Genomic DNA, 13,777 nt, shown 5'->3' with positions numbered 1-13,777 from the left:
TTTGGATTACTTCATTTCCTTTTTAGCTAAAAGATATTTTAGATTCTCTCCCTTGGGGGGGATCTTAACTAAAACGAAATCTGATTTATATTCGCATTTATCTAGAAAATCAGTGCCATATCCGATAATGCGATATCTAGAATATAACAATTTATAATAATAATAAGAACAATATCAGTTGAAAGGAGACTGAAGAGTTTGCATCGAATCTGAATTTTTCCTAGTAGTTGTGATTTGCGAATGATTCTCAGTGCAGTTGAAGAAAATGTTATGAGGATGCTTCCAAACTCTGTGCGGTCAAGTAGGTGCGAGTGTTGTCCCACAAGGCAAAGAGGGATAAAAGGCCCACATATCCGGCTAATTAAAAGCCCATGTAGATAGATATTCCCAGCCCCAGGCCCATATATGCTTTAAAATATTTCTTAAAAGAAAAGTAGGACCCACGCGGTGTGGAAGAGAAGGCCGAACTAGACCGGTAAGAGAAGTCAAAAAGTCAAACACGAAAACTGCGTTTAATCTAACGCGACGAAGAAGAAGAGGAGGAAGTTCTATCAACTCCCCTGTTTCTGTAAACCGTCCAGCAGAAACACGACAAACACCTCTATCGACGTTTTCCGACAAAAAGTTGCTAAATTTAATAAAGACAAAACGCGTCTTCACTCCCATTCCCATCCCTCTTCTTCTTCTTCTTCTGCAACTACTCTCAGCTTCTATTTTTGGTTCCGTTCCGCACTGCGCTTGTAAGCCTCGATATCTCCGTAGTGAAGAAGCGTAATCAAAATCTTCATTGTTCCGATGGTACTTGGATCGCTTTTCGCTCCTCTCAAGTTCTGGGGAAATACTCAGGTAAACCTTATCGACACTCTCCTCTCTGTTTGTCTTCTCTTTTCAAAAAAAAAAGAAAAGAAAATGTCAACTTGCTAAGTTAGAAAAAAAAAAAAAAAAAAACTTGCTAAGTTAGGTTAAAGTCAACGAAAATCTAGTTAATGGAACAGTGTGCTTAGCACAGCGAATCAGACAGACAAAACTGGCTGGATGTATAGAGCAAGTCTTGTCGTGGTAATAACAAAGTAATAATGATAATATACTGAGAAACTGGGAGATTGGAGAATGAATCGCATTCCGTTATTAACAGAGACTTCAAACCCTAATCCTCAAGTAGTATTATACACAAATCCCTTTTTGATCCAATTATATTACAAAAGTCTGACTAACTTGATTGTGTGTTTTTGAACAGGAACAAGAGCCGCAGAGAGGGAGGATGCAGGAGATAGATCTCGGCATTCACACAATAAGAAGCCACGGAGGAGGTCTCGCCTCCAAACACAAACACGACTGGATCATACTCGTGATCCTGGTGGCCATCGAGATCGGCTTGCAACTCATCTCTCCTTTCTACAGATACGTCGGTAAAGACATGATGACAGATCTCAAGTACCCTTTCAACGACAACACCATCCCCGTTTGGTCCGTCCCAATCTACGCTGTTCTGCTTCCTATCATAATATTCGTCTGCTTCTACGTGAAACGAACATGTGTTTACGATCTGCACCACAGCATCATCGGCTTACTCTTCACCGTTTTGATAACTGGTATCATTACAGACTCGATTAAGCTAGCAACAGGACGTCCTCGTCCTAACTTCTACTGGCGTTGCTTCCCTGACGGGAAAGAGCTGTACGATGCTTTGGGCGGTGTGGTATGCCATGGTGAACCAGGAGAAGTCAAGGAAGGTCACAAAAGCTTCCCGAGTGGACACACGTCTTGGTCGTTCGCGGGACTTGGCTTCCTCTCGCTTTACTTGTCTGGTAAAATCAAGGCCTTTAACAGAGAAGGACACGTGGCTAAGCTCTGCATCGTGTTCGCTCCTCTCCTCGCGGCTTGCCTCGTGGGGATATCGCGTGTGGATGACTACTGGCACCACTGGCAAGACGTATTCGCTGGAGGTCTCATTGGTCTCTTTGTTGCTGCTTTCTGTTACCGTCAGTTTTATCCCAACCCTTACCATGAAGAAGGATGGGGTCCCTACGCTTATTTCGTAGCAGCCCAGGAACGGGGTTCGCAACAAAATGGTGATGCGATGAGGACAATGTCTCTCCAGGTGGAACCAACGTCTCTTGAAAACATGGAGTCTGGCACTTCCACTGCTCCAAGATGATTTAATTTTTTTTTCTTTTTGGGCGTGGTGAGTGTGTGTGTGGATGCTATAGTTTGCATGTGTGTGACTTCTACGTGTACTCTTTTACATTTTGTAAGTAAATCAACGTTTTTTGACTTGAGAATCTCGAGATTCTAGTTTAAACAGCTGTTTTGCTAAAAGAAACAAAGATGTCAAAGGTATAGTCTGGTACTTTGGTCGTATTAAGACACCTACCAATAAAATATTTTTCCCATTTTTAGTTTAAAGTTTAAACTAAAAAGAAAATGGGAAAAAAGGTTGGATCTTTTGAGGGGTATGCTATGTGTGTGTAACAGAATAAATATCTCATTCGATTCGTACATCTCAACAACCTTTGGAGGGAGGAGCAACTATGGGAGGATTCTCCGGTGATCAGTCTTTAACTCCCTCCATGGACTCCGGCCAAGCCCGCCTCAAGGAGCTCGGCTACAAGCAAGAGCTGAAGCGTGACCTCTCGTCTGTCTCTCCTCTATCCCTTCTCTTTTTTTTTAGTCTAGTGGTGAATTTTCTTTGCTAAAACATTTTGACTTTTCAGGGTCTTCTCCAATTTCGCCATCTCATTTTCCATCATATCTGTTCTCACGGGGATCACTACAACGTACAACACCGGTTTGAGATTCGGCGGCACGGTTACTCTGGTTTACGGATGGTTCGTGGCTGGAGTGTTCACTATGTGCGTGGGGTTGTCGATGGCTGAGATCTGCTCCTCGTACCCAACTTCCGGTGGTCTCTACTACTGGAGTGCTATGCTCGCTGGCCCTCGATGGGCTCCTCTTGCCTCTTGGTTGACCGGCTGGTGCATGAATCTTTGCTTCTCTTTCTCTTTCTCTTTCTCTCTCGATCATTAAGCAAGCGTCTCTCTAATTTCGTGTGTGTCGGTTTTTTTCAGGTTCAACATCGTTGGTCAGGTGTAGTATGACAATTCTGACCAAACTTTACTTTGTCTGACTAAAATACAAAGATTGTGTTGTGTGTTTGCAGTGGGCAGTTACTGCGAGCGTTGACTTCTCTCTGGCACAGCTGATTCAAGTGATCGTGCTTCTCTCCACCGGCGGTAAAAATGGCGGAGGATACCAAGGATCGGACTATGTAGTCATTGCTATCCATGGGGGGATCTTGTTCATACATGCACTTCTCAACAGCCTCCCCATCTCCGTCTTGTCTTTCATTGGACAGCTCGCTGCTCTCTGGAATCTACTTGGTACCTCTCATCTCTTTGTTTGTGTGTTTGAGTCTCAAAAAAGAATAAGTAACCAAGTAAATATCTCTTATGTAAGGGGTTCTGGTGCTTATGATCCTGATCCCTGTGGTTTCTACCGAGAGAGCCACAACTAAGTTTGTCTTCACTAACTTCAACACTGACAATGGACTCGGCATTACAAGCTACGCTTACATATTCGTTTTGGGACTCCTCATGAGCCAGTACACCATCACAGGATATGATGCATCTGCCCACATGGTGAGTGTGGGTTCTGTTTTTATGATTGTGTTAAGCTTTTCTTGATGGTGTAATGAGATAAAAATTGTTGTAGACTGAGGAGACAATTGACGCAGACAAGAATGGTCCAAGAGGAATAATAAGTGCAATTGGGATATCAATACTGTTTGGATGGGGTTATATATTGGGCATAAGCTATGCTGTCACAGACATACCTTACCTCCTGACTGAGACCAACAACTCTGGTGGGTACGCCATCGCTGAGATCTTCTACTTAGCTTTCAAGAGCAGGTTTGGGAGTGGTACAGGAGGAATCGTGTGCTTAGGCATTGTTGCTGTTGCTGTGTTTTTCTGTGGCATGAGCTCTGTCACCAGCAATTCTAGGTATGTATGTCTTTGTGTTTGGTTTGGGGACTTAGTGGATTTTGATCATATGTATATGGGATATGATCAGGATGGCGTATGCGTTTTCGAGAGATGGAGCAATGCCATTTTCTCCCTTATGGCACAAAGTGAACAGCAGAGAGGTTCCTGTTAACGCGGTTTGGCTCTCTGCTTCCATATCGTTCTGTATGGCCCTCACCGTAAGCCCTCTTCTCTCTTCCTCCTCTTTGTGTCTGTATGTGTGATGTGATGTGATGTGATATAAACTGGCAGTCACTGGGGAGTATAGTGGCGTTCCAAGCAATGGTGTCGATAGCAACCATTGGACTGTACATAGCATACGCATTACCGATCTTTTTGAGAGTGACGCTGTCACGCAAAACCTTTGTGGCTGGACCATTCAGCCTAGGGAGGTACGGAAACGTTGTCGGGTGGGTGGCAGTCATATGGGTTGCAACCATCTCCGTCCTCTTCTCACTTCCCGTGGCATATCCCATAACGGCGGAGACACTTAACTACACTCCAGTGGCAGTGGCTGGCTTGTTGGCCATAATCCTCTCGTACTGGCTTATAAGCGCCCGCCATTGGTTTACTGGTCCAGTTTCCAACATTCTTAGCTGAAACAACTTTATAGTATTTTGGGGTTGTTTCATGTTTGTTTTCTTATTTATATATAGTAAAGGCATTCAAGATGTAATCTACCGTTTGATATATACAAACAAACAATCATCTTCTCCTTTTTTTTTTGAACGGCAAATTATCTTATATTCCTTGTGTTTTTACAAACAAACAACATCATCTCATATTCCTAAATTCCCATGGACGACCGGCTAAAATGAGCCTTGAACTAAAATGCTATCTGATATGTCCTCATTGTTAAAATAATAATTTTATTTACTTATTTTAATTTGAAATGGATAGTAAAGAATAATTTTCCCCAGCAAAATTTGAAATAATTACCTAAGTAAACCATATATTGGGTCAAATTATTGAACCATTTTCAAAAACCAACTCATTCGGTTATTTGATGGTAACCCAGGCATGGATTATTTGAGTTTAGACCCGACCGACTCGACCCATTCATATATTCGAAATCAAATTAAAATTTGGAACAATTTTTTTTCGAATGAAGAACACATGTCAAAAATTCAGATTTCTCAGCATTGTCATCCTTTTCTACTCGAACATAATCAATTTTTCGGAATCTTGTTAAGTTGTTACAAAGAACGTGGAATACTGTTAAGATATTTACGGTATAATATCTACAAAAATAACATATGAATATCCCTATATTCTATCATTTAATCACGAATGAACATTTTGGGTGACCACTGATTTTAGAAAATTGCGGATGAGCACAAAACATAGAGAGTTCCCATTAACGCGGTTTGTCTCTGCTTACATATCATTTTATATTAACAAATCACTAAACGAAATGTAATGATACGGAGCCAGGGTTAATCTGATGAAAGCAAATCGCCACAATTATATAAACTATTCACTAAGAGTATTAATGGTGATCAGAGAACAACGAGGAATAATGCATTCTCTAACGTTTCTAAAAAAAATCACCATACACAGGGAATAATAATTTCCTCTCATTCCTTTTCATTCTTTTTTTGTAGAGAATTAAAGAACAAAATTATTCTTTGTTAAAATTGATAAGGAACAATCATTCTTTTTCATTCCTGCTATTTTATTCCCGAACATTCTTTTTTTATTTGTTTCTCTTGTTTCCCGAACTGTCACCAGTCAGACCCTAATTAATATAACATAATTTGGCTCCAATGCATAGCTAAAACTTGCCTTAACACTTGAATTCTAATCAATCAACGCAGATCAAATTTGGATCCATAATCTAACTTTCTTTTTATATAACCCTAATTGATGTAAATTACTTGATGGTTTAGAAAAATCAATAAATGAAAATTATGAATTGATTCCAAAATTGATTCCAAAATTTTAAAAAATGCCTTGAGTTAGATGTTCTTTTCACGTTTTATAAAATAACGAAACCAAGATTTTGAATTGATTCAAAAAATCAATCAATTAATAATCAATCATCAAATCTGTTGGTCTAAAATTATATTTGTAGTCAATGAAAGTAAATTAAAAATCAATCAAAAACATAGTCAAAAAGTATGACTCCGAAAAAACAATATTATAAAAACAGTGACTCCAAAAAACAAACGAAATAAAAAAAGATTATAACGAAACATACTAAAACGGTTATTCCAAAACAATTTGATGGCATGCGTACGACAATTGTGGGTGGATTATGGCTGACCACTAATTCATATACGCCATAACTATACAATTAAGATTATTCTAATTATTAGTAACACATAATTAAAAGATAGTTTTACTCATTCGAAATTTTTCAACACAGTGATATATTTAGTCTTCCAGGTAAAGTGCTCTAATTATTAAACTTTTGATATTGATATAGATTAGTTTAGATATGTTGACGAAATATACTAAGGCGGTTATTCCAAAAACATACTAAAAAGGTTGATATAAAACTGTTGATATTAGATAATCGGTTTCATGGTGCGGATCTCTAATAAGTAAACCGGTTTTGTTATCTACTAATTAGGAAGCATATAATATATTATGTTAAGCTACAATTTAAAGAACAATGGTAATGTATATAATTAGTTTAGTAAGAAAATAATTTTTAATTATAGGGTGTGAGAATAGTTATGGTATTGCCACAAAAAAATGATATTTTGGTTAATGATACATGAAGATAAGGTTAGTTTTTAAGAATGCTCCTGGTTTAATACTAAGGGGATGAGAAACATAGTAAACTATTAAGATAATTTAGAATAACAATCATCATCTCATCTCATAGGCCTGGAAATCAACAAAATCAAAAACGCTAGAAGGAGGGGTTGAACCTCCGACCTTGTGGTTAACAGCCACACGCTCTAACCAACTGAGCTATTCCAGCTTCACGTTCAACGAATTCCGTTATTTCATATTTTACATCCTAACTAGTTGAAACTAATAATATGGACGTCAAACTACAAGATGGTTTTCTTTCTTATAGTCAAGAGAAATGTTAAATCAGCCTTATAGTCAACTTGCGCACTGTACCTACATTAGGCACAACAAGTCCACTACTTCCAAAATTCAAAACCTATACTCTCAACAACCAAAAGAAAAAAAACTACTGATCTGTTTTGAGGTTTGTTCAATTTATAGTCCCTGCAAATTACAAATTTCTACCGACTAACTTTAGATTGTTTCGCCTAAAGCTTTTCTTGTTTGTATTTCAAAACCCTTTTCAACTACTAGACTCTTCTACGCTTAACCAATTATATTTGGAAAAAAAAGGAAGAAAGAAGTAACTGTATGATATTGTGATTTCTTGTGTGGGAAAATATTATGTAGGATTCAACTTGCGCACTACATTACACACAAGTAGTCCACTATTCCAAAATTCAAAACCTCACGTTTTTGTAAGTAGAAAACAAATGGAGACACTTCCCATTTTGGTTTTTAAGTCGAGTAGTTGTGATTCAATAATTGACTTTTTGATGTGAAAATGAGATTAGTTGTAGAATTTGAGCTCAACAAAATGACTTGTTTGTTTGCAAACAGGGAGGCATGTGATTTGCCAATTCCCAAGTTTGTTTGTTTTCCTTATTATAATAATTGAATCTTCCGAGATCCGACTAACCAAAGAATAAAACGTTGTGTTTCAGTTTGGCTATTGTGTTGATTTGTGTGTTTGGTTAATATATATTTTAATTAGGATTAAGCTTGTGGTTGGGTTGGGCTTAGTCTAAGGTAAACTTTGGAATTAACTCCCAGAAGGAAGGCCCTATGGCATTGAACTTATGTGCAAAACTATAGACATGGCAAATGCTGTTGCTGATGTGTTTAAATCCAGGACTGATCGAGGTCATATCCAAATAATTTGAAATGCTCACAAATGCAAAGCTTTTAATTTTCCTAAATCTGAACAAGACACAAATCTTAACGCAAAAGACTAACAACACTTCTCATACTAAAGATTTACATCAACACACACACTCCGAAAATTTGAAAAACAAAAAGAATTCGAGATTCCTCAAAAAAAAAAAGAAACGAAAACATATATATAAAGAAGTGAATTTCGAAAAATCCCCTCTTTGAAGAAATAATCACACCCAAAAGAAAAGAGGAGAAAGCAACGAGATCAAAAAACGCCCAAACTCTTCTTCTCTCTTTCCTTTTTTTTTTTTTTTTATCATAAAAAAAAAAGAAACTCAACGAGAAGCAGTGGCTGCTGAGTGAAGAGAGCTCGGTCCACCTTCTCCATGTCCATGGCCAAGCAACGTAGATCTACAAAGCGGGCAATTGAAATTAAGATGCTGGAGCCAACCTTCCAAACAGTGTTTATGGAACACGTGTCTGCAATCCAGCTTCCTCACTTCTTCTCCGGTCTTAAGCGTAGACAAACACACGATGCAGTCCGAGGCGGCGTTACCAACGTAGCTGTAGGAGAAGAGTCTGTTGAGTTTGAGCTGGTCTGCGAGTACGGCGAGGTTCGCGAGTCCTGAAGTAACGGAGGCAGAAGCAGCAGCATCGTCGACGACAACGGAGAGGGCGGAGAAGCGGAGGAAGAAGGAGCGGACGTGTTTGAAGAGAGTGGCGAGGAGAGCGACGAGCATCAGAGGGATTGAATCGGAGGAGACGTCGGAGAGTTGACCTTGTAACCCCATCTTCTCCTTCTTCTTCTACAAGATGTGAGATTGTGTGCTGCTGCTGCTCAATCCGATTCAGTTTTAGGGATTTGCTATTTTATTTTTTCTCCAATCTGCTCTCCTCCTCTTTATATATGCAAGAAGATGAGAGAGAGAGAGGAACGACACACAGGCCACGTGTTGCGGGACCCTTCTCTTTGCTTTTATGTTAACCCTGTCAACATCAGTTCATTTTCTTCCATCTTCATACTATTCTTCACCCCCAATAATTTTATTTTATTACAAATGTGCCCAAAAGATTTGGTATTTTCATTTCCCCCCCCCCCCACTCTCCAAGGACCTCAACTTTTTCGGTTATATGAAATTAAAGAATGTCAAAAGCGGTTCATGGTTGAATCTCACACGGAAGATGATGATGACGCTATTCTCTAACCTTTAGCCTTTAGCTACTACTCTGTACTCCGAAAGACCAACCACATCAAGAGGCCTTCAATGATTGAGTTTTGGAACCAGAAACAAAAACTGAAAAAATGGTTGTATCTTTTTTTTATCAACAAAATGGTGGTATCTAATGTGTCACGGTTCTTATGTTACGTGGAATTTCATGGTAACACTCAAAATGTTTATTCTTATAAATCACATTAACTACACAATTTCAGTTCTAGACTAATCTCCCAAAACTATAAACTATACTATTATTAGTCTATTACTAAATACTTGTATGATGTGATTGAATATGCAAAATCAACAGAGCTTTATATGAGAAATTAAAACGCTTCGGATGATAATAAAGAGTACCATGTTTAAAAATTGTCGTCAAGATTCTTGATTACATTACATCTCTCTAATATCGACCACTTCTTAGAATTTCCCAACATGGAAATAGTTGTGATAGCGTCGACCTTCCTTGGATTATACACATTATTAATCTAAGCTAATTAGGTACTCTTTCACGTAAATAATTAATCCATCAACGTTATACTATAATGATTTACTGAAGTGTAGAACATTGAAGAAGAAGCCTTTTACGGAATATAAAATGGAAATGGGCGGTTCCCGATTATTCTTAATTAACAACTGACAGGGAACCAACTAATTAATTATCCCCTTCCCTTGTGGTTATTCTTTTTAATTATTACTAGAGCTCAGATTTATTCATTTGTGGACTCAACGAATGATTTAGCACGATCCTCGCCTCGCTTCCCGTCTCCCCCGTCACACATATATATTTGTTTCAATGCTCTGTATATGTCCAATTATACGTTCTGTTGATGCAAGAAAACTCAAGTATTCACTTCGTGCTACCTATGAATGAATGATATTAATTTTTTATTTCGTTAAACACTAATTCAATTAAAAAGACATGATTTAAAATATAGTTTTAAAAAATTAAGGGAGAGGTTTTAGGTGTCCCGCCGTCCAAAAAGATATGGAGATCCAAGGGACTCATAAAAATAGACACAAGTTGTGATTAAGATATCTGATGCCAATCAACGACAACCACATCGACTCTCTTTGACCTAATTATACCCTATTATTTGACCCCTCTCTCAATTTAACATCTTCATCACGTTTTAACATCACCATAATTAGTAAAGCCTAATTAAACCACTCACCACCTTCCTCCATCTTGTCATCTTCATTCCGTGGTTGTGATTCCAATGGAATCTTTGCTATTAATAGCGTGTGCGTGTCTAATCCTTTATCACTCTTTTAATTAGATACTAGATCTCTTAGATCTCGATCCGCACAGTTGTTTTCATTTATTTTTATATAAACATTTTATTTTTAATTTTAAATTGGTATATATTATAAATATAATATATACGTATCTATCAATTTTTAAAACATAATAAGTTTACGGTATATTTTTTTATTCAATAGATTGTTTCAAACTTTCACATGTATTAGTATCTTCTTCTATATATATATATATATTTTCGGATTATTATTTCATTATTAAAATCGTAACTATATATATAAAGATTAGTAAAATATTGTTTTATTGTCATATTCAAAGATATTGTAACATTTCACAAATTTAGAATTTTTTTAAAAAATTAGACTTTTCGCTTCACAGATTTATATTATCGAGTAAATAATTAAACATTTAGTTTTTGTTTAGTTTTTAAAATAAACTATATAGTTTTAAATTTGTTTTCATTGATTTAAGGTAGTAAAGATTAATCATTATTGTTAGATAATATGATTTTTGTTATTTAAAAAATATTTATAATTTTAAAAGTTAACATCAATAAATATTTAAATAATTAACATATGGAGGTATAGTATTACAACATTAAATTATATCTATTTAATTTATATTATCTATAAATCCAATGAATCATTTATTGTTTAAATCCAATTATTGATAGCCCAATAAAAATTTCTGTTAAGCCCAAAATTTAAATGATAAGATTAGAGAATAAATGTAACACGAAGTTCTAAGAATATGTCTATTAGGTCCATTTTTAAAATAATCAAACATGAATCAAGGTTGTGACTTCTGTTTTAATATATAAGATGTTGAATATATTAAAACATAAGGATACAAATTTAGTATGTAACTCATATTATATTCTAAATATTGACATAAATTTCCAAAAGTTTTAAATTTAGAATCGACTATAAATAAAAATCTTTAAATATTTGATCATTTGAATTGTAGGATTTCTAGTGGAAGTGGATTTTATATTTTTCCATACAGTGGTGGAGTGGAGATAGTCTGATAAGTAAAACATATTTGACCTTGTGATTTTTTTAAAAATGTTTCACTTTTTTGCTAATATTTAAAAGTAAATTTATTCCATAAAATAGTACTCCTATTTTTTTTATCAAGTTCTAATTCAAACAGAGTCTACTAGATATCTAAAACTTTAGAAAGTGTTATTTCAACAAAAATCATCACAAATTATAACAAACATAAGCAATTAATTTGAATTAAACCCAATTGTATTCATTTGTTAATTTGATTTTATATCCTCTTCCTCTTTTTCATTTCAGTTTTACAAATACAGACATCGATGCCAATAATAATAAAATGCCAGGATTCGAAGGTGAATATGTTTTCACATAAAAAATGCTATTCACTCACATAAATCTAGAAACCAAATTCCAGCTCCATTATTGGTAGTTGATGATCAGCGCATTTAATTATGACCAATCGATCGGTCCACGTTCTTGTTTAATCAAACAATTAACAATCGATGTAAGTAAACATTGAAAAAGACGAACGAAGAAGAGATGCAGAAATGACAAAAGAAGTTTGTATAAGAATTGCCAAACAAGCAAAATAACGCGGTCCTATAATCTCACCACGCACCAACCAGTCAATACTCAATTTGTATTAGAGGACAAATAACAGTTTTTGTTTTTCCTGAACTGGTAAATCATCTGCTAAATTACAAAATACAAATTAAAATAAAATCGTCTTCAGCGGAGCGTGGCGAAGTGTGAACACAAGTACCTAGAAAGATCTGAGAGTAAAGTCTTCTCGAGTGACATGTGCAATGTGAACTGCGATCAAGACGCGTTTTAGGGGTTTTATCGTTTAAAATTCTTAGCTATCAATATCATCACCAAAGTGTGTTTCATCATAGATCTCTCCAACGACAACAGCACGTGTTATTTTATTCTAGGATTTGTTATAGGCAGTATAGAAGAAGTCTCTAGAAGATCTGGGTACATTATGATGACTAATGAGTAATGAGGTCAGGCCATTCAGAGAGAAAGGAACTTTACGCATGTTTTTTAATTAGCTAATTTCAAATTTGTCTTTATTATATGAAAAAAATCTAAGTTCATACCCTGATTAAGACTGACATTATATCTTCACCTTATTTCTAAGATTGGCATTATGTTAACCTTTTTTTCCACAAACCATTGGCAAAAAAAAATGACGTTATTAAGAGTTGCGATTACAAAAGAGAGACGTAAGCACATCAATTATGTATCGTTAAGGATTAGTTGAATTTTGAATGTTGTGTGTCCCAACGCGATAAATCACACAACAAATGCTATGTCATAGATAAAACAGTGAGAAAATTAGTGTTAACAAAATTGGTAAAAACAAAATGACATTAACTTTCATTAAAAACACTAATGTTCAAAATATGTTGCCACTTTCTCATCTTTCGCAACGTTCATGGGAACTTGCAATCTCCTTAGCTTGTTCTCCTCTTTTACATCTTCCTGACATGTTACAAGTAACACCAATATTTGGACGTATATTCATCAGGACCGGATTGCTCAAAAAAAAAAAAAATCCATCAGGACCGGCACCATCAATCATGCGTGCTTTTGTAACATATACAGCGAGAGAAATTACAGATTTATATATGTGCCAAGTCGTTGTGGGCTTATCTTGTTAACATGCAGCTTTAACTACAACTGAGCCCATTGTCATTTGGCCCAATAATTAATCACCGTTGTCCCAATTTTACGATTTATTTGAGCACTTTTCTTAGCCCCAACTGATAAGAAAAGGAGGTATCGGAACCGGTATTTTGATCCGAACCAATTTTTTTTTTTAGCTTAAGGCATAACTAAGGCATAACTGGTTTCTCCGCTATCACCCGCAAACACAATTTTTGCGGTTGATACAGATTGTTGGTGTTTTGCTACAATAACAGAAAACACTCTAAATCACGTCAAACCTTTCTAATTCTCTTGAATTCAAAAATTGATTTCAGATATCATTTACTTACAGGAGGATAAACCAATTTTTAAAAACTATATAAATATAAAAAGAAAAATATTCATTTAAAAATTTAAATTGAAATAATATATAATTTTTTATATATAATTTTAATTTATATTATAAAAAAATTTTAAAAAATTTTCTATAATTTTTTATAATAATATAATTTTATATTTATTACAATAATATGATTTTTAATATTTTTATAATTATAAAAATATATACATTGTTAATTTATTATTTAACCACTGTTGCATTTGGTAGTTAACCAGTTATAAATATCTCACAAACGCACTAATTTCTAACCAATGTATCAGTCGTACAATCTCTTAATAACGGTTAAAATCGCAACTATCCCGCAACCACTACAGTTACACCTGTCA

At 35.5% G+C, this 13,777-nt stretch overlaps 3 protein-coding genes and 1 non-coding gene across 4 annotated transcripts; 2 read left to right on the top strand and 2 right to left on the bottom strand.

The window, feature by feature from the left end:
- The first annotated feature begins 513 nt into the window (after window positions 1-513).
- On the top strand, window positions 514-2,274 carry LOC106301944 (lipid phosphate phosphatase 1). The gene is made up of 2 exons (XM_013738436.1): window positions 514-846; window positions 1,238-2,274. The coding sequence occupies exons 1-2, from the start codon at window positions 796-798 to the stop codon at window positions 2,156-2,158; spliced, it is 972 nt and encodes a 323-aa protein (XP_013593890.1). The 5' UTR covers window positions 514-795; the 3' UTR covers window positions 2,159-2,274.
- A 185-nt stretch (window positions 2,275-2,459) lies between these two features.
- LOC106302264 (amino-acid permease BAT1) lies at window positions 2,460-4,740 on the top strand. The gene is made up of 8 exons (XM_013738804.1): window positions 2,460-2,635; window positions 2,715-2,975; window positions 3,069-3,087; window positions 3,161-3,380; window positions 3,457-3,638; window positions 3,712-4,001; window positions 4,072-4,201; window positions 4,275-4,740. The coding sequence occupies exons 1-8, from the start codon at window positions 2,532-2,534 to the stop codon at window positions 4,620-4,622; spliced, it is 1,554 nt and encodes a 517-aa protein (XP_013594258.1). The 5' UTR covers window positions 2,460-2,531; the 3' UTR covers window positions 4,623-4,740.
- A 2,140-nt stretch (window positions 4,741-6,880) lies between these two features.
- TRNAN-GUU lies at window positions 6,881-6,954 on the bottom strand. The gene has a single exon. It is a non-coding gene; the product is annotated as a tRNA-Asn (tRNA).
- Window positions 6,955-7,968: 1,014 nt separating this feature from the next.
- On the bottom strand, window positions 7,969-8,813 carry LOC106303842 (probable E3 ubiquitin-protein ligase RHA2B). The gene has a single exon (XM_013740182.1). It carries the CDS (start codon window positions 8,711-8,713, stop codon window positions 8,258-8,260), a length of 456 nt encoding a protein of 151 aa, XP_013595636.1. The 5' UTR covers window positions 8,714-8,813; the 3' UTR covers window positions 7,969-8,257.
- Between the last annotated feature and the right edge of the window lie 4,964 nt (window positions 8,814-13,777).

The sequence above is a fragment of the Brassica oleracea genome, chromosome C7 (genome assembly GCF_000695525.1).
Source record: "Brassica oleracea var. oleracea cultivar TO1000 chromosome C7, BOL, whole genome shotgun sequence".
Taxonomy (NCBI): domain Eukaryota; kingdom Viridiplantae; phylum Streptophyta; class Magnoliopsida; order Brassicales; family Brassicaceae; genus Brassica; species Brassica oleracea.
Note: the sequence above shows the minus strand (reverse complement) of the source record. Positions and strands in the feature narration are given on the sequence as shown.